The 26,425-nt window shown below is 40.7% G+C and overlaps 1 protein-coding gene across 12 annotated transcripts in view; it reads left to right on the top strand.

Annotated features, from left to right (window-relative positions):
* NKAIN3 (sodium/potassium transporting ATPase interacting 3) overlaps nt 1–26,425 on the top strand; it is a 664,031-nt gene that overhangs the window by 343,255 nt on the left and 294,351 nt on the right. For 11 of the 12 annotated variants that reach the window (XM_073331057.1, XM_073331058.1, XM_073331054.1 and 8 more), the window contains 2 exons: nt 11,806–11,943; nt 23,635–23,715. In XM_073331057.1, coding sequence (XP_073187158.1) covers nt 11,806–11,943; nt 23,635–23,715 — 219 coding nt within the window. The remainder of the gene's footprint in view (nt 1–11,805; nt 11,944–23,634; nt 23,716–26,425) is intronic. The other variant, XM_073331056.1, reaches the window with a different exon arrangement.

Below are 26,425 nucleotides of genomic sequence, written 5' to 3'. Positions count from 1 at the left end.
GGATGGTAAAGGGAGGGATAGATAAAGTCTGTAGTAACACCACAGGCACACTGCTAAATCGATAGAGATTGCCACAGAAGTCACTGTAGGGAGAGAAGCCAGATGGTGAAGAGTTGTGCGAGGGGAGAAGTAGCAGAACTAATGGAAATAATTCATCATAACACAAATTATGTAGAAATTAAAATATGTGGATAATATTAACCATTTATATACATTTGTGATTAAAATGTATAAAAGAGGCAAATATGTAGTGTAGGATGATTGCACGTACTTCTTGATTTATCAAAGTGTCTTTACAAAATGTCATTTCCTTATTCCTAAATACTTGGTTTTATGGTGCTGATTATGCACTAATTCATCATCTCTGATCAGATTTAGACTGCTAGTAAAAATACCCTGAGGCTTGATAGACACTATTTCATATCTCAAGCAATATCAGACCATTTTCCAGATTAGGTCAATAGTGAAACAGCAAAGGGATTGACTTCACTGTTCATCTTCCTCTCAAAGCAGAGTATCAGTTTTGTTAAAGAATGCTAATGTACGTCTCATTAGCTCAGTTCTGAAAGGTGCTGAACATGGAATGGCATTTGCTTCTATTGACAACTTTCTAGAAAGCACTCAGTACCTTGCAGAGCTGAATCTTTCATATACAGCTCAATAACGACTTTATCATGCACTTTGGAAGTCAACGAGAGTTTTGTAATTGGTTTCAACAAGTATTATTAAGGTCTGATCTGGCACATGCAAAAGAGAAGGACTTAAGCTGGGGCATTGTTTTTCTACCTTGTTGAACCTCTTTCTCTAGCTGTGTGCTTCTGTATTTGTCCAAGGATACCCTCTGCCTAAGAATTCCCATTATTTTTAACAGGTTACCAGGATGTTCTTATACATTCAAATGAGATATAAATGCCCTTTTAGCTTCTCTCTCCCTCCTTACGTCCCTCCTGCCCTCCCTCCCGCACATTCCCTATTTGGGAGAATGAGGAACTGTTCATAGGTGATTAAGTTTACTTCTTTGCCCTATGAGTATACTGTGCTAGAATACAGAATAGCACCTTTATAGCCAGATTTTGTAAAATCCTTCTTATTACAGTCAGTATAAGAATGCTCTTTACAACCCGTATATCTAAAGTTCCAAAGTAACAGGATTAAAATGTCAGCACATTGACACTAATCTGTGTATTAACATGGTACCTTTCTCTTGCCAGTTATGTAATAAGCCTATAACTCATATTTCTTGGAATTTAGTTCTCATTCCCACCCTCCCAATTTCTGAGAAGTCTTTCTGAAAGTCTTCTGCAGCAAGCGTTATAGAGTGTGGTTTTCAACAGTAACTTATTCGTAAGATAGACACTGTTGGTGAATTACTTCTGATAACATTGGGTCAAAATAATTTGTTGAGCTGTTGTTCAATCTCATCCTTTTGTACTCAGCAAAAAAAAAGGGGGGGGGGTTAAAAAAGACCAGTTGCCCTACTTTTGGTTGATAGTGGCTTGCAGGACAGCTCATGGGATGCTATGTGTGTGTCAAAGCTGCAGGATTAGATATTTGATACAAAATTTTGGTACTTGTAAACAACAGATGAAAAAGATATAGTGCAAAGAACATGCCACAGATAATCGTTTGCATGCTCCAAAGAGCTTACCTATGTCCATAAAAATTAGGGGATACCTACTGGTGGCAGTGGATCAAGATCCTCAGTTATGCTTATGAGAATTTACGGGGTAACAGCAGTCAGCAGGCTAACCAGTTGGAAACATTTGGTATTGTTTATTATGCTGATGAACAAAGGAAATTTTGAATTGTTTTCCCTAATGATGATGCACTAAATTATGCTGTCTTAGGTTGCGTAGGTTCAGCTTACGTTCTTAACAATGGAAATTGAAGAGTTCAATTATAACATAATAGACAACCTCACTTGACTTTCTGCAGCAGATTGCTCTAGAGGGGGATTCTCTCTTTCTTTCTTCTGGGAGGTGGGAGTGCCAACTGTTTCTCCCCTACCCTTCTGAACTGCCTCAGAAGGGACAAGCCTGGCTGTCTGTGGAGAGGGAGGAAGAGCTGCAGGAAGGCAGAGAGGGAGAATGGGAGATGAGGAAGGTTGAAGTTAGAAATTTACTACTCCACAGCTGGCTTGGCCTCAAATCAAAGGGCTGCAGCAGTGCTGCCAGAATGTTATAGCAATGCTTTCATTTACACAGGGGAAGGAGGCCCAGAGGGCATCCGCTGACCTTTCTGCCCCTCATATCCTAGGCTAAATAAACCATGAGACTGAAAGCCAAGGGATGGTGTTACTTTACTGTAAACAGGAAGCACTTGGAAGTTGTTGGTTTTATGGAGAAATATCTAGTGATTAAATGTCAAACAGGTTTTTCCTTTCAGCCAGATGGAATGAGAAGCTGAGGTGGTCAGGTTAATTGTTGGGATATGTCTGAGTTCTGATGGCAGCAGCAAATGCGGGTGAACTGCAGTGCAGTTAGTGGGATCCCATTCTGCCCTACCCAAGAAGAGAGGAAGCTTGCTCTGTTACAGGCATGGGGAAGGTGAAGGGGTGCTCACATGCTTTCAGGGCCTTTCCCATCACATTTGTTTCCAGAAATATCGCTCTCCCACTGTGTCCCTGCTCTGCTTTCCCCCATGGGTTTGGGGAAACCAAGTGACTCCCCTCCATACTTTCTCCTGTTCCATAAAGCAGGATCTCTACAGAGGACAGGTAGAGAGGTTTCTGTGGAATGTAAAAGAAGAGGGAATCATGCTGCAGAGGCAGCTCCCCACTGATGTGGGTGCTAATATGGAGGGTGACACAACGTGCATCATTTTTATTATAAAATGTTCAACGTTTCATTTGATACCTAGGAGAGAGCTTATTGATCTAAGATTCAGGTTTAGCAAACCTCGACCCGCTGGATCCACAAGCTTACTTCCCAGCTGGGTTGGTCTCCACCCTGCATCCTCCTCAGGCACTATGCCGTTTACCCTGAGCCTTTCAGAGGATACATTAAAAACAATCTTTTGAATAGACATTAGAGATTCCTTGGCATAGTTCATAAGGCTAGAGGTTTGGCCATGTTTTCTACCCCCTATACTATGGTCTGATTCAGAGCATGGTGAAATCAATAGATAGATTCCCATTGACTTCAGTGGGACTTGGATTAGGCCCCTATTATGCAAAGAACAGTGCACTGGCTAGCTGCCCTCCCAGCACTCAGTATGGGTATTCATTTTGGTGGCAAGTTATGCGTATACACTAAAGCACAATTTATTCGTGTTTATAAAGCTCAATGACTGTATTGGGTTCCTTATAACGTGCAAAATATGCTAATTAAAAAAACAAAACATCTACTACCTAGGAGACTTTAGAATATAACTAAATGAGTGGATACAATGTAATGAACAGATGTGCACTGGGTTTTGGATTAAGGTCATGTAACATGTAAATTATTATTACACATAAAACATATTTTAATAGGTTTTCTCCTTTATCATCATCATCATTTCATATGAATGCTATTGTACATAAAAAGATAGGGAACTTTTAGATCCTTTAACCCAAAACCTATCTCTTTTGTCTTCCTTTGCTGTGCATGTGTTGGCATTTAAGTAAAACAACCGAGGGAGTCTTAAATTCCATTACAGGCACATTCATTCCAGCTATTTGTGGGACTGTATAGGTCAACCAGCCAAGAGGCTTAGTCTTAGTGTTTTGGGATCAGTTTCAGCTTCATTGGAGGGTTGAAATTCAATCTTAAATCACTGTTCTGTGACGAATTGGCAGTTTGGGTTTTTATTACAATAGTTGGCTTGTTCCTTGTCCGGGCTACTCATGGACTGTAACTGCATTTTTATAGTGTCTATTTGGTACAGCTGTAGGTGTCAGGCTGTGGTATATTATACTGGCACATGCAGTGTTCTAGGATGCAAGATCATTTGATGCAGCTCTCATGTCATTGAGATCAAGGGGCATTAGGAAACAAATAGTAACAGATTCTCTCTTCTGCACTGCTGGGTGTGATTCTTAAATAATTTACTATCAACTTTCTGGGCCTAGGCCTGAAGTCCTGACTCAATCAAAGTTCTCAGGGATTTCAATGGGAGTTTTGTCTGAGCTAAGATTGAAAGATCAGGCCCAATATGTTGAATGTACAGAATTTTTCCTTTATAAAAGTCATCATTACAGGGCTACACTGACATCACCAAGGTAGCTGCAAACTTTGTGAAGTTCACGTAATCCAGAAAATGTCATGCCTCTAAGAACAGCCTTATAGAAAGATCAATATTTTAGAATATATGGCACTTTATTGTGTGTTTGCTTAATAGTATGTAAAGCAGTGCTATAAAAACAAATGAGTATTTATCAAAATATAATGAAAAATACATGTTAAGAATTAGGTTCCTTTCAGTCTCATATAATTGTTCTTGCAAAGTCAAACTTTCAAAAGAGCTCAACTCCTGTTTAGACAGCCCAATAAGGCCAGATTGACACCCAGAAGCTCCCATTATGACATTTATGCCAGGTTTTGAAAAGAGCTGAGCTCTTTTCAACATCTGGCCCCAATTGTGGGTGTTGAGGTCTTTGAAATTATGTCTCTTAAGGATTTTTCATTAGTTTGTATTTGCAGCAGGTTATGAATTAAGAGTGTTATCACTACACAAAAGCATGAAATGCCTAGTATCATAAGATAAATGATTCACAAAGCATCCTGGTAGCCACAGAGAAAGAAAACGTAGTGTATTTGCTGAAACTTGCTCTGCTATAGTATATGCAGAAATATCTCTCCTTTAAAAGATCTCTTTATTAAAAGAACCTGGGCAATACTGTAAATAAGTGCCTGGTTAGATGTTGGCATGAATGTAATTTTCTGTAGACAAGGCTTGATACAGTGTTTTGGGTTTTTTTAAATAACAGAATATTTAAGCTCTCAGTGCATATTACTTAGGTTATTATGTTCTCAAATAATTGCTTGTGAACAAAATAACCTAAATAACAAACATTTTTGGTGAGGTAATGATGAGCTGCGGTAAGCTAATTTTCCATGTCTTCCTAATGAGGTCCATATTAATTTCACCATAAATACAATATTTGTGACATCTTTAGCACACATAGAGTATATACTGTAACATTAAGGCTGTACCTATGTCCTTCAACAATTATTTCAGAGAAGAGGTTGGACGATGGACCGTTGCCCAGTTCCAGAGATTTCCCCTAAGACAGCTTTGCTAATTGAGCTATGAGCAAAAGGTATCACATTAGAGTCACAGAATCTCTTTTTAAAAAACTAATACATTATATCTGCCTTTCTCTTTCACTGTTTCTGTGTTCACTGTTAGTCCTCCACTAGCCTTTGTCATTGCTCTTTGTACCAAGTTCTTTCAGGAAGAATGTCATGTATTTCTTTTGTATTATATGTTACCCATAGTCCCTTACACCCACTCAAGTGACAGCCAATTACGCATTTGACCGGCAGTGCAAAGTCACTTTTGATATGATACTACCAGTTTCCTTTTCTTTGACAATAACTTGTCCGAAGACTAGTGATTTCTCTTTTGTCCAGTGCAGCTGAACTTACTGCAAACACTAGTGATTTAGTTAGAACCACATAATGCTCTCTGAATCTCAATAACCTTCATGCCACATTATTTAATTATTTTGTTTAGTGGGTTATTATAAGGGACAGACCTTTTCAAAATCACCCAGAAGTTAATACTTCACTTGGACAAGCTAATTCAGCAGTCAGACCACTCAACTACCACTGAATATCCTATTGGAGTTTCTCATACTTTGGATCCAAATGTTCTTTGCTCCATCTATACTCCACATTGCCCTGTGTGCTGTGAGTCTCATCAAAGTCAAGCACACTAGTAACATTCTAAAGGTGAAGTAGGAGAATAGAATATGTACTCAAAACATGTTTTGCACTTCCTTTGACATTGCTCAGTCTCTGACTCAACTAAATTTTGTTGTATCTCTGGCTTTGGTTGTTTGCACAGCATCTTAAGGATTCTGAATTTTAAATATCGGATAGGCCAAATATTTTTTACTCTAAAAAGAAAAGGAGTGCTTGTGGCTCCTCAGAGATTAACAGATTTATTTGAGCATGAGCTTTCGTGAGCTACAGCTCACTTTGTCGGATGCATGCAGTGGAAAATACAGTGGGGAGATTTTATTACACAGAGAACATGAAACAATGGGTGTTACCATACACACTGTAAGGAGAGTGATCAGGTAAGGTGAGCTATTACCAGCAGGAGAGAAAAAAAGCCTTTTGTAGTGATAATCAAGGTGGGCCATTTCCAGCAGTTGACAAGAACGTCTGAGGAACAGTGTGTGTGGGGGGAATAAACATGGGGAAATAGTTTTACTTTGTGCAATGACACATTCACTCCCACTGAAACAATACATCAGAGGGATAAACACCAGGGAGGAAGAGATGTTATTTAAGGGACAACATGCATTCAGTGGAAAAATGAAGTGAGCTGTAGCTCACGAAAGCTTATGCTCAAATAAATTGGTTAGTCTCTAAGGTACCACAAGTACTCCTTTTCTTTTTGCGAATACAGACTAACACAGCTGCTACTCTGAAACCCATTTTTTACTCTGTTACAGCGGGTTTAAACAATAAAAAGGTGGCTCTGGCACCTAGCGTCACTAATGCACTTGCACAGAGGGGGAAGCAGCAGAGCAAACACTGTTGTGAATGCTCTGTGGTTCTGAGAGGCAAAAGGCTAACATAGAAAGTAGATGGGATCTTCCATCAGTGTCTGCAGCCCAGCAATCACAGGAAATGAAAAACATGGAGTACATATCATACGTTTCCCCTTTGTCAATGGCCTTATTACCAGATTGGTCTGCCACGGTGGAACTCAGGTTTGAATTACAAGGGGGCCAGGTGAACTGCGTGGGATTTTATTTTAGCTCTGATGGCTGTGGAATACAGTACTGCCAAAAATCAAGATGAGCATGAAACTTGTAAGACACCTTTTTTCTAGTGAGCCATGTGTGATAACAAGTTGTCAGCATCAGCCCTTGTGGAAGGATCTGGTAGTTCTTGAACGACAGAGTAAATCTAGAGGGAGAAAGGGAAGCAGATAGTTTTGTTGCTGTTTCTGGAGAAACCTATTTTTTTACAACCACTGGCATTCAAGTACTACAATGAGTAGTGCCTTAGAAAAACCCATGTTACTAATAATTATTAATCATCCTCATCCAATACTGATTCTCATTCTCTCCATTCTATTGTTTTAGACAAGTTCCAGAATTGTACCTGGAAATTAAACTTTCTAGCTGTAGTTTCATGGGGGAAGGCTGTTCATTTGTTTTTATTGTGCTTTTTAATTTTGTTTTGTTATGTTTTGTTTTGTTTTAAGACTGGGGAACCATAAAACACAGTTGAGAAAGGCCATAGATTTGAAATATTTTAATAGAGTTTTACTGTTTTTATTTCAAAAAAGCTTTTGACACCACACTTTGATGTAGTTGTAATTAATTAACTTCACTCTTTCTTGGTAGATTTTGAGTAGGGTGTATAGATTGCTGCTGAAAGCAAGCATCCTAGAAATAAAATGTATACGTAATTAAATATTATTATGTATTGTTTCTACATAACATCTAAGTGGTTTTCTAATTTCAAATACAGAAAAGATAATACATTTCCAGTATTATAAACCCAACAATGTACAATATATCAGGGCCACAGATGTTTTTAAATAGTGCCATTTTAGTTTGGTTTTATGAAAATAAACATTTTATTGTAAGGCTTTATGAAGCATCCTTCTTTAAGTGCAAAATCTTTCAATTTGGCACTTCCACTCTGAAGGGTGTAGAATTTGTAATAACTGGTCTCAAACTAGTGTGCCCTTTATAATATGGGTCTTCTCTTTATAATGTAAAATTGAGTGTTATCCCTGAGGTTGATGACAGAAAAGGAAATTGAATTTTCACACTCATTTTTGAAAAGTTGACTTCCTAAGTCTGCTGTGGTGGCTCATCACCCAGACAAGCTCTGATTTGTACTTGGAAAGCATAATAGGACTGAACAATTATTGGAGGACTGTGCTGCATAGGAGGCTAGCTGTTGGTGCTTACAGTCAGGCATGTGGTCTGATTACTTTTTGTAGTTCTCATACAGGCTTCCTTCCTGCTGTCTGACCCCTTATTCTGTGTCTGCATCATGATAAGCAGGATATCTAGTACCGAAAATTCCTCCCCACTCACATTGCAAGTGAAGTAAGGTTAATCTGAGGTGGTTCATCTCATCAAACCAAGCAGGACTATGAATTAAGATGAACCCAATCTCTTTCTGGTTTTCAACACAGAAAATTGAAAGGGTTTGGCACAGGCCAGAGGAAAATGACTGAGCACTATTGAGCAATATCATTGCAGCACAGCAATATCATTGCAGTACCCTTTCAGTGCACTTTGTAGGAAGAAGGACACAGGAAAAGGTAAGACCAACTTAATGAAACATAGAAGAAAATCCAGTCAAAAATCTGACTCATTCTTATTAAGAGATTTTGTATAATCCTACTATAGTGTCCTGCTGCTAGACTCTCTGATATCTCCACTCACTGGAGTAGTGCTCTTTTCATCATAGGAGTGGATCTTCCATCCTTAGAACTACTGTAATGGAACACTGGTAGCTAACGAACACCAAGATTTGCATAGTCAGCCACAAAGAGAGCTGGTGGGAAATGTAGTTTATCTTCTGTAAATTTCTGAAGAACGTTTATTTTAAGTTTTCATCAACATTTTTCACAAACTTTTTTTCAGGTTTTCATTACCTAAGAACTGAAAAAATTTGGTTTTCAAAAACTGAAAACCACAAAGTTTTTGTTTTTGATTGCCAAAATCTGAAAAAAATCAGGGTTTTGTAATTGCAGATGAAAGCAGAAATTTTCTTTTGAACATTTCTTTTTAGCAAAAGGGCATTTATCAGCAAAAATATTTTGGTGACTTGTCAACCAGCTTATAAGTATATGGCTCCAAATTCCTCCTTATAACTTTTCTTTACCTATCAGTCCTTACTACCCGGCATGGATTAGGTTGATAGTCACCTGTGACTACTGAAACTACTACTTATGCAAGCCCACTTGTACCTAGTGTTACCATATCCACGCACTTGCTTCCCCCCCTCCCATTTATCTGCTTATTTATCTGCTTATTGTAACTTATTGTTTAAATTCAAGCTGTGAGCTTTCTGGAGCCGGGATTGTCTGGGTTAGTTACTTGTAGGGTGTGTGACAAAGTTCCTGCTCTACCTTGGTGGGTCTTGCACTTATTGGCGGATTTGCTTGCCTTGGAGCTTCACAGCAGCCCTCAGTTTGGCCGTTTTTCTGAGCCCACAGTCCAGGTCAACTCCTCCTGTGTCTGACCAGGAGTTAGGAGGATTTGGAAGGAACCTGGGCCCGCCCTCTACTCTGGGTTCCAGCCCAGGGCCCTGTGGAATGCAGCTGTCTAGAGTGCCTCCTGGAACGGCTATGCGACAGTTACAACTCTCTGGGCTACTTCCCCATGGCCTCTTCCCAACCAACACCTTCTTTATCCTCACCATAGGACCTTCCTCCTGATGTCTGATAATGCTTGTACACCTCAGTCCTCCAACAGTCCATGTTCTCACTCTCAGCTCCTAGTGCCTCTTGCTCCCAGCTCCTCACACGCACACCACAAACTGAAGTGAGTTCCTTTTTAAAACCCAGGTGCCCTGATTAACCTGCCTTAATTAATTCTAGCAGCTTCTTGATTGGCTGCAGGTGTTCTAATCAGCCTGTCTTAATTGTCTCCAGAAGGTTCCTGATTGTTCTGGTACCTTCCCTGTTACCTTACCCAGGGAAAAGGGACCTACTTAACCTGGGGCTAATATATCTGCCTTCTATTACTCTCCTGTAGCCATCTGGCCCGACCCTATCACAGGTGATTAAAGGTGGGTGGCCTTAATCTCTGTTTGAGAGTTACTTTTAGGTGCTACCACAATAGAAATAATAATAATAGCTGTTGTATTTTTTTAGTGCATTTGGTGCACTTGAACTAGAAATGCTGTCCTTCTGTTACCATTAGTGTTGTTATTGTTATTAGTTATTTGTTTTAGGTAATGCCTACAGTGTGCTATGTACTTTCCAAATGCACAAATAAGGTTTTATAACCTAGAAGAGGGTAGATTTTTGAAACAGCACAATAGTACTACCCATCCCTTTCCTCTCAAGATTTCTGTAGATCTTCACCAGTCATGCATTCTGTGGGTTTTGGGGATAGTAACAAATAATTTAATGAATAGGAGAAAACAGCCCAACAAATGAGGCCAGAAAAAAGAGCTCTTCCCCACTGGCTGAGTTTTAAAGAGAACGGGCCAGATTCACTCTCAGCTAAATATGTTCAAAGCCTATAAATGAGTATGGTCCATTATGTGTAAAATAAAATGTTTGAACTAAATGATATACCCACATATGATATTGATTTGGTTGGTATTCATTGGGCTGTACACTCTCCATCTGCCTAAGTATCAATATTTTAAGTACATATTTTGGTAAATTTTAGGGTACGTAACAATATAGGTAAAATCAAGTGTAACAAACTCTGGCATGCATAGAAATTCAGTCATGGTATTTTGTTTAGCAGCTCAAAAATGTTTTGCTACATCTGGAAAAATATTGAACCAGATTTAACACTCAAAAAGTGAATTGCCAGAAAAGCTGATTTTAGTATCTTTACAGCAATTTTTGGACCGTCAAGAGTGAGTGCTGGAGAATCAAAATAGTAACATTGATGCAAAGATGTTTAAAAACCTGTATTTGCAAAGGAGGTGAGCAGGGGAGAGGTTTCTAGTCCAGACTTTTTGCTAGAAATGATCATGGTTTTAAATTTATAGTAGCACCTGGATGGCCCAGTCTTGATATGGATGCCATTGGGGTCTACAAAAATATAGGGTGAGATTCTATACTGCTCCCGTAAGAGGCACAGCACAGAACTTTCAGCCTGGGAGGAGGGGGAATAAGGTAGTATGCTGAAGTGGCCCCTGGCATAACTTACACGGTCCTGAGCGGCTAACAGTGGTCCATCAATTTGTTCCCAGCCGCCTCTGGGCAACAGTGATGCCCACAGTCTCCACAGCACTACATGCTGTGGCCCTGCCGTTACCACAGCTTCCTGTCCCTGTCCCTATGCCAGGGCTTGAGACGAGGTCTTTGGAGGACAGCCAGCTTCCTCAGTTCCTATGCCAGGGAAATCCTCCCCTAGCTGGATCTGGGGTTTTAGAGCCACTCTGCGCTGCTCTGACCTTTTTACCCAGTGTAAATAGGCCAAAGAGTGGGTGAGAATCTCACCCATAGCGAGAGACCAAACATCTTACAATATAATTAAGACTAGATGCAACAAAATGAAGGGAATAGGGGAGGAAGGATGATAACAGTGAGGGAAACGTGATGGCATTATCTATATTGATAGCTGTTTGAAACAATTTTTGTATTTAAATAAATAAATATCAGCAAACATTGCTCCCAGCAGACCAGGACAAGTTAATTCTGGATGAGAATTTACCAGTCTTTGGTTATCTGCTAAGCTGTGAGACAATACTGAAATCAGCCAGGGGGCAATGTAACTAGAAATATTTTTAAGTGTTCTATCGCTAAAATAATTGGTATACAAGTTAAGCAAACATGTTCAGTTATCAGTCCAGCTCTCAGAATTCCAGCCTCCACAGAACTCCAATCCAAGTCAATCTGGTAGAGTCTCATGCAATGACATAAAAATAACAAATATTCTGAATAACCCCAAATTAAACTGTTAATGTCTTGTTATGTGTTTCCTTACAGCTGGCTGCATTAGAGAGGCAGATCTTTGACTTTCTTGGCTTCCAGTGGGCTCCTATTCTTGGCAATTTTCTACATATAATAATTGTCATATTGGGTTTGTTTGGAACCATCCAGTTTAGGCCTCGATACATAGTTGTGGTAAGTCTCTCTTATTGACATTGTGTTCATAGTAGGCTTTAAAACCTCTTAAATGACAAAACATATATTTTATGCTTGAAAACATATGAATGATCCTTTCTGCATTATCTTTTGAGGTCTCCAGTTATCCATCATTTTGAAACTTATGGCCCAATAAATGAGATCTGGTTTTGAGGTATAGAAAACTATCCAGGGTAGTTAACCTGTAGAACTCACTGCCACAAATATAATTAGGCTTGGCAGAATTCAATTCTTACCTTTTTATAATTTCAAAGGAAAATATCTATGTTTATTTTTAAGCATTTTGTTTTTTTATCGATTAAAATGTTCACAGTTATGCAAAATTATGGGGTTTAAGCATTTATTTAATTTTTTGCAATTACAGGAAATTATGCATAGGCAGACTATGGGGGAATGAGACAACACTTATTTAATGACAGTAGACGTTGAGATTAAAAAAAGTAAAGCATTATAGCCATTAAAACACAAATTGTCAATATCACATGTCAAACTATACAAAGGAAATATCCTTAAATCAAACTCTAATAAGGTCTCAGACACTACTTTTCTTTCTTTGCCTACCTGTAAATTTTGATTATTATTGTTGGATGTATTTTTTCATCACTCTGTGCGTGTGTGGAGAAATCAACGGTTACTGACATTCACTAATAAAAAATCTAATCCTTCCATGCCTAAACACAATTAAGGCCAACATCTTCATAGGATTCAAAAAAGGGATTAAACATTTATATGGATAATGAGAATATCCAGAGTTAGACTAGACTGAAAAAAAAACCTGAGGGCTATCAATTGTCATATTTTTAGCCATAAGACAGCCTGTAGCTGACAGGAATTGGGGAAAAAATTATTTATGGGCTAGTTATTTCACAATATATAGTTTCACCTTTCTGTTAAACAACTGGTACTGGCGACTCTTGGATCCAAGATATTAGACTAGATGCACCTCTAGCATGATGCACTATGCCAGTTCCTGCATTCCTATGATCACAGAGAACACTGACTCCTGAGATGACTTTCTTGCAGTTGACTCTAACTTTGCCAATAGCTGTTGTATATTATGGGTCTGATCCTAAACTGGTATAAATTGTCACCAAGGACCTGCCCCTGATGTATGTAACTTGAAGTAAGATATATTACCTCTGAGAAACATATAATCTCAATCCAGCCAGGAATCAAAAATTCCAGTGTTGATTCCTGTAACTTTTTGTTATTTCTAAAAAAAAAAAGGGGGGGGGGCTCCCCTGAGAAAAAAGTGGTCTGAATGTAACATTGAGGTTTTTTTATACTCACTTTTGTTAAACTTCATGAACATTTATAAAGAATTTAGAAGGGAGTGATAAAAGTATTATTTTGCACTTTTAGCTAACACTTCCATTGGAGAATGGTGCTTTACAGACATGAATGTATTATTCTCCCATTATTTTGCCCATTTAGATGTGAGAAAACTGAGGCACAGAAAGATTAAGGGTATATCTACACATGGAGCTGGGGCGGGGGCAGGGGAGGGGGGGCGTGATTCCCAGCTCGAGGAGACACTTATACTGACTCAGTGAGAGCTAGAGAGCTAAGAGTAGTAGTATAGCCACAGTAGCCTGGGCAGTGGCTCAGGCTAGCCATGCAAATACATGTCCATGGGCTCCAGACAGGTCTGTACTCAAGGCAGCTGAGCTAGCCCCTCTTGCCACTCACTCTGCCAGTGCTTCTGAGACTACACTACTATTTTTAGCGTGCTGGCTTGAGCTAGAGCGAGTATGTCTCCTCGAGCTGGGAATCACACCCGCAGCCCTAAGTGTAGACACACCCTTAGTGTCTTGCTCAAAGTTACACAACAGGTCTGGGGGCAGAGGCAGAAATAATCTCCTGAGCCCCCAGTCCCAGCACTAACCATGCATCTTCCCCGTTAAAACTCTTTCTTTTTGTTCAGCATAAAAGATGAAACACAGCACATTAACCAACTGTTTCTTTATATTATTTTTAGTGTAAAAGTACATTTTAAAGGCAACATTTATAAAAAGTTGTTTTATAACTAGAGATGCAAAACTCCATAAATAAAAAGGTTTGCGTCCTTGCTCTGTCTGATTCATATCAAGGTCTTGAACCTGGGTTTCATAGAATATCAGGGTTGGAAGGGACCTCAGGAGGTCATCTAGTCCAACCCCCTGCTCAAAGCAGGACCAATCCCCAATTTTTGCCCCAGATCCCAAACGGCCCCCTCAAGGATTGAGCTCATGACCTTGGGTTTAGCAGGCCAAACCACTGACCTATCCCTCCCCCCCGACAATCCAGGAGAGCACTGGGCTATTGGCTAGTGGGGCTCTTTTACTCTCCTCTGTTGGAGCTGGTCCACTTGGTGCAATAATTAAATATTCAGTAGGCTAGCAAGAAACTGATTCTATAGCCTGATGGTATGATATTTACCTGGGATGTGACTGGTACAGGTTCAAGTCCCTGGTACACAGCAAGGTCTTGGACTAGTGTCTCCCATATGCTAGATGAATGATTGGCTGTGCTGGGATGAGTTGTTCTCTGTCTCTTTGGTTTTGACTAGAAATTCCATTCTAAACCTGAGAAACATACCCAACAAAAGTGTAGTCAAAATGGATACTTTCTGTTTCGATGAATCAGCATTTTTGTCAAAAAGCTGTTTTGACAAAAAATTCCTGCCCAGCTCTACCCATAAAGCAGTTTGCTTGGACTGTCATTGTCTGTGTGCACTGTGGTATTACTTACTTTATTTACTCAGTCTTTACTCAGACAAAACTACCAGTGAAGTGACAGGCTCAGATCCTTAAATCCTACATAGCCTCCCCCACAAAAGTCCATGCTCCTTCAGAAGCTGTGCTTCCTGGGGCTTTGCCGTTTGCAGCTGTCCCCAGATTCCTCAAAGGGATCCACAGTATGGAAGCATGCTTGTTCATACAGCTCTGGGTTATATTAACTTCTGATATGTTCCACTGTGAGCTAAGCAAGAGACAGTGAAGGAGTCCAGCCCAAGGGATGATGAGGTTTGCCTGTCAGATTCTAAGATCTGATTATGTCACAGTTCAGGGCCATAGGGGTAAAAATGGAGTTTCCTGACAAGCAGACTGGTTATTGGCAACTCAAAATCTGGTTATTGCAAATATATAATAAGGGCCTGATTTTCAAAGATAGCTAGGTGCTTAAAGATGTAGCTAAAGACATAGTGGGATTTTCTAAAGGGATTTAACCACCTAACTCACTTAGGGACTTCTGAAAATCCCACTAGGAATTTAACTGCATCTTTAGGCACTTTAATGCTTTTGAAAATCTGTCCCTAAGTCCCTTAGTGACAGATATTACACATTAAAACAAGGACTCAACTCAACTGACTTAGCAGAGGAAATATATTGAATCAGGCTTTCGGAGTCATCTTCTCTGATTGACTCAAATCCAGGAGCTGACTTAATCAGATCCAGTCTAACTGGAAAAGCAACCAAATATTTCAGGAAAAAAATGTAGTAGTGTATATTGTGTTCCCTGATGATTTTCACTGCAATTAATTTGCCCTCTATGTCTACCTGATCCTATCTAAGGAAAGAATGTAAAGTAATTAGCATTTCATATCAATTCCTAATAGACACCTATCCATAGTATGTGTGTGTGTATATATATATATGTATGTGTGTAGATTTTATTTGTAATATTATTGTATAATATGTTTTCCAGAGGCTTTGAAGGACCTGCTTTGTCCTCAGCATGAGACCTTTAATAGATCAAGCCTTTGTGTGTAAGGGAGGCTGTGACTAGTGCTTTTTCTGTGCCTAGATCATTTATAGTGAAGTTCCCACCCTGCTCCCTCTGTAATGCTCTTCACACACAAATTTTACATTTACCGTATTGCAGAATTATGAAAGAAATGAATACATGTGTTAAATGTTTGACTTAACAAAAGCAAGGTAAATCAGAGTTAAGGCTGACACTGCATCTTTTAAAACTCTCAAGTCTGAGTATGACTACGCATAAATTGTTGTTATTACATGAGTGTAAGCAGTGTCAGGATGAGCTCCATCCTGACATCTGGTGGTGAGGTGTGGCAAGTTGTGGAAAAGAACTTCAGGGGCCGATCTCATTTGCATAGGCACACCCACCATGCCTAGAATGAGACCATAGCTGCCCAAATGGTCACTTTGGCTGCTGTGGGATCCCCAGTGTCTCTGTTATTGGGGCAGGAAGAATAAATTGTTATTACCCTGATTATGGGAACTGTGCTTGGAACTGTATGTGGCCTTTTGTTATGATGGAGGGATTCACCATCATCTAAGTAGCACTCGCTAGGCAAGGGTCATGGGTTCCAAAACTGTGTGAATGGAGAGAGGCTGGGGACAAGTATTAATACTTGGTGGCATGGGCCCCTTGGTGAGGGCCTTACATGCTGATTGCACTTCCTCCTCTCGGACCTCTTTTATCAGCTGGGAGTAACTTGGGGGATGTTCCCGTCGTTCTCTTAGCCGGAGATGAAGTAGAATCGGGTTCTGATACTGAGTTCCTCTTACAATTTGAGCCAGTCTAGTCTGATCCATCTGCTCAGCAGTCACTGCTCCCCTCATGACAGCTCTCTGAAGCAGTCTCTCCAGTCTCTGTATGTAGGCTGAAGCCTTCTCGCCCTTTTGTTGTCGGGAATTAAGGAACTTACAGTAGCTGTCTTCAGGGCCCTCTACGCTCCCAAAGTTGTGTTCAAGGGCCTCTAGGCAGTCCTTCACACTGACCCCAGGGTCAATGAGCTTCAGGGTGCGAATCACATCTAATGCTGGGCCGCCAAGGCTCTCTATAAGGCATCTTCGCTTTTCTGCATCTGGTACGGCCCACTCTTGCAGCATTTCAGTGGTATGCTCTAACCAGGGTTCAAACTCCTCCTCCCCAGCAAATAATCTTAACTTACGACAAGAGTCTGACTCAGCATGGGGCAGCACAACCTTTTCCAATATTTGCCCCACAGCTTTTGTCCAATCATCAGCCGAGGCTGCAGCCTCCGAGCTAGAAGCTGCTGAGCCAGGGCCCAACAAACCTGACATATTAGCCATTATACAAACAGTAATTTCCTCAAAATATAAGCACAAACAAAAAAAATATATAAATTGTTTCCCAATGTAGTGGATCACTCAACAGGTGCTTGCGAGGGGTACTGACCCAGGAGATCCCGGACGAGCCCCCAAAAATGTAACCCTTCTGCCCGTCAGAGTTGGCAGCAACAAGGGCCGGGTTCAATATCTAGGGGTTCCATTCCAATAACACAATGCAAACCGGCTCGAGCCCCCACCCAGTGACCTGGGACAAATATATACCACCCCCGCTGGGCGCCTCCAAGAGGCAATACTTCCCCTCTCGCAAGCACATAGTCTGAGTGTAGCAAAAGTCTTTTAATAACAGAGAGAAACAATGTGGCATTATGTTGGGGAAACACCACCAACAGGATTCATAACACAACCCATGAGCAAAAACAACCCCACCCCAGGCAAATTGGGGCATGCCCTTTTCCCTTTGGTTCTTGAGTCCAGCAACCCCAAATCACCCAAAGTCCCAAAAGTCCAATGCCCCAAAAGTCTCTGTCCCTGGTCAGGGCAGCCCCAGAGTTCGAAAGTTTATCGGCGGAGCTTTACCTCCCAACCTGGGTGGAAATGGGACGGGGGTAAGAGGCACCTTACATGATCTGAAGCTGACCGCCCCACAGATCCATAGGCCTTCGCTCCGCCAGCCGCCCCACGAACTCCTTCGCTCAGCTCCACGGCCCACAAGCAGCTCCTGCCATCCACACACTGCTCCGCGTCGAACTGCTTCACCAGCCGTCCCGCAAACTGCTCCACAATATATCTTCAGGCTCCCCCACTACTTAACACAACGCTCAGTGATTTCAGCTCTTAGGTGAATTCAGCTTGTAGTAGGGGAGCCCCAGTGCTGGTGCACTGTCAGCCCAAAGTGAGCTCAGCAGCCTATAACTAGACTTCTAATGAAATCAAAATTAGCTCTGATATTCCACAGTGGAGAGAGCCTGAAGATATATTGTGGAGCAGTTTGCGGGACGGCTGGTGAAGCAGTTCGACGCGGAGCAGTGTGTGGATGGCAGGAGCTGCTTGTGGGCCGTGGAGCTGAGTGAAGGAGTTCGTGGGGCGGCTGGCGGAGCGGAGCGCAGCTGAGCGAAGGAGTTCGTGGGGCGGCTGGTGGAGTGGAGTGCAGCTGCGTGAAGGAGTTTTATGGGGCGGCTGGCGGAGCGGAGCGCCGCTATGGAGCTATGGGGGGCGGTCAGCTTCAGATCACGTAAGGTGCCTCTTACCCCCGTCCCATTTCCACCCAGGTTGGGAGGTAAAGCTCCGCCGATAAACTTTCGAACTCTGGGGCTGCCCTGACCAGGGACAGAGACTTTTGGGGCATTGGACTTTTGGGACTTTGGGTGATTTGGGGTTGCTGGACTCAAGAACCAAAGGGAAAAGGGCATGCCCCAATTTGCCTGGGGTGGGGTTGTTTTTGCTCATGGGTTGTGTTATGAATCCGGTTGGTGGTGTTTCCCCAACATAATGCCACATTGTTTCTCTCTGTTATTAAAAGACTTTTGCTACACTCAGACTCAGTGCTTGCGAGAGGGGAAGTATTGCCTCTTGGAGGCGCCCAGCGGGGGTGGTATATATTTGTCCCAGGTCACTGGGTGGGGGCTCGAGCCGGTTTGCATTGTGTTATTGGAATGGAACCCCTAGATATTGAACCCGGCCCTTGTTGCTGCCAATTCTGACGGGCAGAAGGGTTACATGAGTAATTCTTCTCTTCTTCTATCTCAGAAATGCCTCCTAAATAAGTTTAGCTTCAGAGAGTGCCAGATTAGTACTTAACTTAGTCAAGGAAAGGACCAAACAGGAAAATGTGGCTTGCCTCATACTCTGAAGGTTGTAAAACTTGGGCTGAGACTGATCTCCAGCAAGAGCTAATTCCTGCTGAGACCCTTCCTCTGAGAAAACCCTGGCCCTGTCTCTCAGACCTCCACCCTGCTGACTGACACTTGAAGCATCTCTGCTGATTGCAATTGTTCTACCAGGTCAGGGAAAGAGCTATTATCTAAGGTGCTGTGGTATTTAATTTAGATGGAATAAATGGGCCCAAAATGTCAGAGGGGTTAACATAACCCAGTCATGGTTCAAACTTAAACAGTTTCAAACAAGATTCGGGGTTTGGTATACAGAGGCCTCAGCCTGCTTAGTACGATGGCAAACACAACATTAAAATTCTTATTAAAGAGACAGAAAAGAGGGGAAAACAGCTAAAGCGTTTGAAATGTAAACTATTAAATCAGGCTTTCATTTTCACTGCCCTCTTTGTTCCCTTTCCCGTTAGCTGGTGAGAGTTTTTAGGAGAAAACCCCTTGCTGGACAATCTTTTAGATGGTATCAAAGATGATAATAACTGTCCTTTTTGAGAAAAAGAGAATAAGTCAGTTGAGATGTGCTGTCCTTGTTGCTGCTGCTGTTAGTGTTTCCTAAAAGATGAACACGCACAAAAATGGGGAGAGAAGAACAGCAAAGATAGAAAATGCAGCTCTGGTCCATGCTGCTGATTTTCACTTGCAACCTGCCAGCTGGAAAAACACAGGCACAATACACGGTCTCATCAACCACTCTGAGATCTGGCAAACTTATACCAGCATCAGGATGTTCGGGGCTTTGGTTTTAGTTGGATCTTTCTGGTCACAAGCTTACAGTAATGCTGCAAAATATACAGTCTTGGCCATCTAAGCCAGACTTTTATTAGACAGAAGGCATAAGGAGAGGGATAGAAAGAGAAGAAATGGGGGGGGCGCGGAAAGGACACATGGATGTGGAAGGGAGAGACAAAGTATCAACATCCCAGTCGGTATTCAGGATTTAGATGGAGCTACTAGAGGTGGTGATGTCATCTGGGTCCTCGGACTGGTCCATTTTGATCAGGACATCTCTCAAGATCAAGATGACAAAGGCCTGGGGTCCCAGGAGATGGTAAGGTGGCAGCCATGATGGTGAAATTCACTCCAGTAGCCATTTTTTCTCTGCAAAGTTTCTTTCTTTAAAGACTGAAAAATGGGAGTGGTTGGCAAAATAGCCCATCCCCTCATTATTTGTCCACCAAATTTATCCATTTTCAGAAACACCAGTTTTGGTTTATAGATTTTTCAGTTTCACACTTTTCTTGTTTACCAAGCACGATCTTAACATAACCTTTGAGTTATTTCAGCGGGTCTTTTTGTTTTGATTAATTCAGTCTTTTTGTTTCACTTTTGCATCTTTTCCCATTAACATTTGTTGTTATAGGTTATTGTGTCGTCTTATGAACTTACACTCACTTTTCACAGCTGATCTCACAATTAGGGTAAATTTGTAGGTCCAGTTATTACAACAGTATCCAGGCCACAGGTCTTTCAGGTCTTCGATCATGAGGACCAATATCCTGAAATGGACCTTGAATTCAACTGGCCCCCAATGTAGTGTTAAGTTTATTAATAATTGTGGCATGTTCTTGTTTCTTTGCCCCATTTGGCAAAGAGGTTGCTACATGCTGCTTCTGGGTGCCCTTCACAATTGGCCCAGCTAACACATGTTGCGGTAGATGCACTGTTGCCTTTAAGGCAGCAGTTTTTGCAAAAGGGTATTAGGAGGGTCACAAGATGAGGGGGGAAAGAAAATGTGAGAAAGCTTCTAAGCAAACAGTGTTAGGGGCAGTGAAACAGCATTAACTGCAACTGAAACAACAGAGCACTCTCACAGCATCTGTGGCAACATGCCTTTTCTGGTCACTGGCTCCATGTGGAGGATGCAGGAGCCAATGTGGTGAGATCAGAAAGTGGGGTGGCAGGCACGTGAGGTGGCAGGCCAAATAAAGTGATCTAGTGGGCTGGATGTGGTCCCCAGGCCACTAGTTCACCGTTCCTTTTTTTTTCTTTGGTTTGGTGGTCAGGGGAGCCTCTCAAATGGGGGCCCAGTGCAAGTACGCTGAATGCACATTAGTTAATCTGGGCCTGGCTACCCATCCATAGTTTTCAAAGTAGACTATTAAAATGCGGTGTTCATTTGTGCAAAGGCAACCTGAATACTAAGTATCGGGGGTCGCATTAACAGAGGTGAATGCAAAGGGGATCACGCCATAAGAAGGCTTGAGAAACACTGCCTTAACATGATGAAAGCAAGGATCACGTGGCCAGCGCTGCACCTGCAAGGAAAGGCACAATCCCATGGGCTTCCAGGATGGAAGAAGTCATGTCCAGCCATCACTTCTGTGTAATGTTCTGCAAAGGTCTGAGACCCTTAGTGCAACCTAGCCAACCGATGGTGAGAGAAAGATGGAATGGAATGACAACCTTAACTCTGAATATTTTGCTCACCTTAAGTCAAAAAGTTCCATTATTTTAACTCTTTTTTGGTATTAACTTCTAATTTAAATACATCTCAGAAAACAATCCACCATGTCATTTAGCAGATATAACATTTATGACACTTGAAAACTTTGTGGATGAGATTAATCTGGCCAAAGTTCCCGGTGGACATCAAAATGAAAAACTGGTTCATAATTTTCTTATATTAGCTCATTTGAAAATTTTTACAAATATTAATTTGCAAAGAACAAAGAAGAATTAAATTTGAATTCTAACCCACAATGTAATATACTAATCACACAGCTGTGACGTTACACCATGGTCCATTTCTCTGTACATTCTTTTCCTTTCTTCACAGAACTCCCCATAGCTAGCAATATTTCTAAGCTGTTAGAATCAATTAATAATGCTAACGGAATACTTGTTAAAGTTTTTTTTTCTAGCACTGTGATGAAATTGAAAAACACTCAAAATGATGAGTCATATGGTTAAGACGGTGCAAACCTGGCCCAGCTCAGCATAAATGTATTATTGTACAATGAGATGTGAAAATAAAACACTTTAACCTAAACTGAGAGTGGATCTAATTCACTTAATTTACTCTATTAAATAATATGATACATGAGGTGCGGTTATAGCTTGGTGATGTGTGCAGTATGAACACCTAGAGAGAGTTAGATTTAAAACAGAAAGAAATTAGGACATATAGAAATTCCATATACATTGATCAAGGAAAAGTAATTCCACACAGAACCTTACAGCTTCAAAATATTTAGGTATTCAAAGCTGCTGTGTGAATATAATACTTTGGTAAATCCTGCACTGACAGTATTCATGTTCTATCATATTGCCTTGTTCTATGATTCCCGCTCATCTCTCATAAATTGAGTTGGGCTCTATCAATACTTGTGATACCTCCAGGGCACACCTAGATGTATGACTCTGTAGTTGCCTCTCTTCCCTTGAATTAGCACTGAGCCAATATGCTGTTCTAGAGTCAGGGACACTGTGTTACCGGAGGTACTGCATTTCAGATGAGATATAAAATTGAATGGCTACCTATGGCCATTTTTCATAAAAACTAAAGTATTAATGTCAGTATCCTAGCCAAATACGAACGCTGGAATGTCCTACCTTTCGGTTGCACACTTTTTGTCCTAAACTCCTTAGTGGCACTGTGCATTGTTAAACAGTTGCTGTGTTTTACTCCAAAAATGGCTGCAATTCACTGGGGGATTAAATGTCATTTCTGTATCAGTTTAAATATGCAAAATGCTTTGAGAACCCTCAGAATGAAAGGAGCTATATAAATGTGCCCTTATTATTATATTCATTTGTACATATTTATAGATATAGGTCTGAGACAGAATTGATATGTATATAATAGCAGAATTTCAAAAGAGAAAAAGAAACAAATTTAAACAAGCAAGTCTACCTCATGAAATATTTCACACAGAGCTAGTGGCCTATTATTAAGGTTGCCTGAGGTTTCCCATTATACGATCCTATTTGCAGTTGCTTATAACTTTGCCAAATGTTAACTATTTGGGCTGAAATTGTCTGTGATGGGTGTCCACCTCAGGCTGAATTTATTTGGGAAATTTCAAGCAACACATTTCTGGAAATGAAGTTGGGGGAAAAGGCTCAGGTCTTTCAGGATTTGTCCTGGTAGGAAGTATGAAGCAGCTGTCCCATTACTACTAAATATCAGGTGACATGTTAATGTAGACATCTGCAGTTCTCTAATATGGTTTTAAAAAATGGATTTCCCCTGCCTATTTTGAAATCTGCTTTTGTGAACCATTATGGCTAAACCTGAGTAAGATGCTGGCACATTGGTATTAGCTGCTCTGTGCACCGAAGTACACATTACATCACAACTTGGTTACTGCATACATATACATCAGTTATTGCCTTTGATATAGTCTATAGTGATGATAATGACAATATCCCATTTAAGTAAATAATGATGATAAAAAGCCAAAACCTTTACTGCAGATAGACTACAGTAATTTTAACAGTTTTATTGCTGTTTAAATAAAAGGTTAAAAGCAGGCCTCAGGTAGTACACTGATCTTCTCTGTAACGTACAGGAGATTGGCCAGGTCTGTTACTCTTATTGGATTTATAATTTGTTATGGTTCTTAGGGGACTTGAGCCAGGAGAACTCTGTTTCTGGACTCTCTCTGTTTGTTGGTTCTTAGAATAACTATATTTATTGATATATTTTCTAAAAAAAAGTAATGATCTGCTCAGTATAAAGCCCTTCCATCTTCACATTTTATTTTTCTTTCTTTTTTGCTGTCATCTGGCTTTTTGTCTAGTACACGGTGTGGACTGCCCTCTGGGTCACCTGGAATGTTTTCATTATCTGCTTCTATTTGGAAGTAGGCGGGCTTTCTAAGGTAGGTCCCTTATAATTCTTGAGGGTTGTGGGGGAGCAAATGATTGTACTTTGATAGCAACAATGCTAGAGTGTTCTAAATTACTAGATCCAGGAGAAAAATTAGTGTGCTCTTTTTACATGTAATCAGAGCTTCAAAGGTTGTTTTTTTTTCTAGCTAGAACTCCAGTATATCAACTTGTCTGTAGTAGTCAATATTCATAGGTTGGAAATAAGTAAATGTAAGCAAACTGAACATCTGTGTCTCTCTAAAGTAAAGCTTGCTGCTGAATCCACTTTATCAGGTTGACTATTATTTTGTTAAAAAAACATACAATATCTCTTTAGCAGATGCTTTGAATGAGTACATGAAATATGGTCCTGAATGTTCTGGGGCTGGTTTGGAAGCAGATAAAGACATTGATTAATAAGGTTAATGCGACAACTTGTTGAGCAAATTGGTCTCAGTGTAAAAGTTCTAATTCAGTAAAACAAAATTGAACAAGAAAAGATGACATTTTTGCACATATGAGTCAAGCTTCCCTTTACTGTGTTCTCAGTATTTTAGTTTGCTGAGTCCTTTTTCAAAGTCCTGATTAGAGCAGAAGTGTTTGCTGGAAGCATCAATGTACATATTACTTTCATACCATGTAGCACTTATGTTGATATAGTTTATAGTTAACCACATTGTATCCACAGTGACTTCTGTACAACATCCTCTGATTTTCATCCTAGCATAACAAACTCAACAAAATCAATTTATTTGCCATATTCATATGAACATGATCTAGAACACTTTTTCATGCTGTAACCCATTAACACAAAGGAAAAACATTCTTAGAATTATAGGTTTCAGAGTAACAGCCATGTTAGTCTGTATTCGCAAAAAGAAAAGGAGTACTTGTGGCACCTTAGAGACTAACCAATTTATTTGAGCATGAGCTTTCGTGAGCTACAGCTCACTTCATCGGATGCATACTGTGGAAACTGCAGCAGACTTTATATACACACAGAGAATATGAAACAATACCTCCTCCCACCCCACTGTCCTGCTGGTAATAGCTTATCTAAAGTGATCATCAGGTGGGCCATTTCCAGCACAAATCCAGGTTTTCTCACCCTCCACCCCGCGCACACAAATTCACTCTCTTGCTGGTGATAGCCCATCCAAAGTGACAACTCTTTACACAATGTGCATGACAATCAAGTTGGGCTATTTCCTGCACAAATCCAGGTTTTCTCACATCCCCCCCACCCCCATACACACACAAACTCACTCTCCTGCTGGTAATAGCTCATCCAAACTGACCACTCTTCAAGTTTAAATCCAAGTTAAACCAGAACATCTGGGGGGGGGTAGGAAAAAACAAGAGGAAATAGGCTACCTTGCATAATGACTTAGCCACTCCCAGTCTCTATTTAAGCCTAAATTAATAGTATCCAATTTGCAAATGAATTCCAATTCAGCAGTTTCTCGCTGGAGTCGAAGTTTTTTTGTTTTAAGATAGCGACCTTCATGTCTGTGATTGCGTGACCAGAGAGATTGAAGTGTTCTCTGACTGGTTTATGAATGTTATAATTCTTGACATCTGATTTGTGTCCATTTATTCTTTTACGTAGAGACTGTCCAGTTTGACCAATGTACATGGCAGAGGGGCATTGCTGGCACATGATGGCATATATCACATTGGTGGATGTGCAGGTGAACGAGCCTCTGATAGTGTGGCTGATGTTATTAGGCCCTGTGATGGTGTCCCCTGAATAGATATGTGGGCACAATTGGCAACGGGCTTTGTTGCAAGGATAAGTTCCTGGGTTAGTGGTTCTGTTGTGTGGTATGTGATTGTTGGTGAGTATTTGCTTCAGGTTGCGGGGCTGTCTGTAGGCAAGGACTGGCCTGTCTCCCAAGATTTGTGAGAGTGTTGGGTCATCCTTTAGGATAGGTTGTAGATCCTTAATAATGCGTTGGAGGGGTTTTAGTTGGGGGCTGAAGGTGACGGCTAGTGGCGTTCTGTTATTTTCTTTGTTAGGCCTGTCCTGTAGTAGGTAACTTCTGGGAACTCTTCTGGCTCTATCAATCTGTTTCTTTACTTCTGCAGGTGGGTATTGTAGTTGTAAGAAAGCTTGACAGAGATCTTGTAGGTGTTTGTCTCTGTCTGAGGGGTTGGAGCAAATGCGGTTGTATCGCAGAGCTTGGCTGTAGACGATGGATCGTGTGGTGTGGTCAGGGTGAAAGCTGGAGGCATGCAGGTAGGAATAGCGGTCAGTAGGTTTCCGGTATAGGGTGGTGTTTATGTGACCATTGTTTATTAGCACTGTAGTGTCCAGGAAGTGGATCTCTAACATTCTCAGACTTGGCAATATTAAGTACATGGCTGTGAATTCATACTATTATCTTATAAAAGTACAAACTTCAACTGGCTAACATGAGATCATATGTGGTTTAGATCCTTTATTATTAATCAGGAAAAGTCATCATAGTATTTGTCAAACAAAAGATCTGGTGAAGTCCATTTTATAACAAAGAAAACATAATTTAATCACACAGTAAGATATCCATTGAAAATTTGCTTCAGTATATCCAGCGATGGGTTTCTCTTTGTTTGTTGATTAAACTTTTAAATTAGAAGCTGTAGCTATTCTTCTCCCATCTGCAAATATGCTTTCTTTCTAAAAGAGATGCTGCAGCTCAACCAGGAGTTTCGGGGTTGATGCAGGAATTACTGGGCTGA

Source organism: Lepidochelys kempii, chromosome 2, assembly GCF_965140265.1.
Source record: "Lepidochelys kempii isolate rLepKem1 chromosome 2, rLepKem1.hap2, whole genome shotgun sequence".
Classification (NCBI taxonomy): Eukaryota; Metazoa; Chordata; order Testudines; family Cheloniidae; genus Lepidochelys; species Lepidochelys kempii.
Note: the sequence above shows the minus strand (reverse complement) of the source record. Positions and strands in the feature narration are given on the sequence as shown.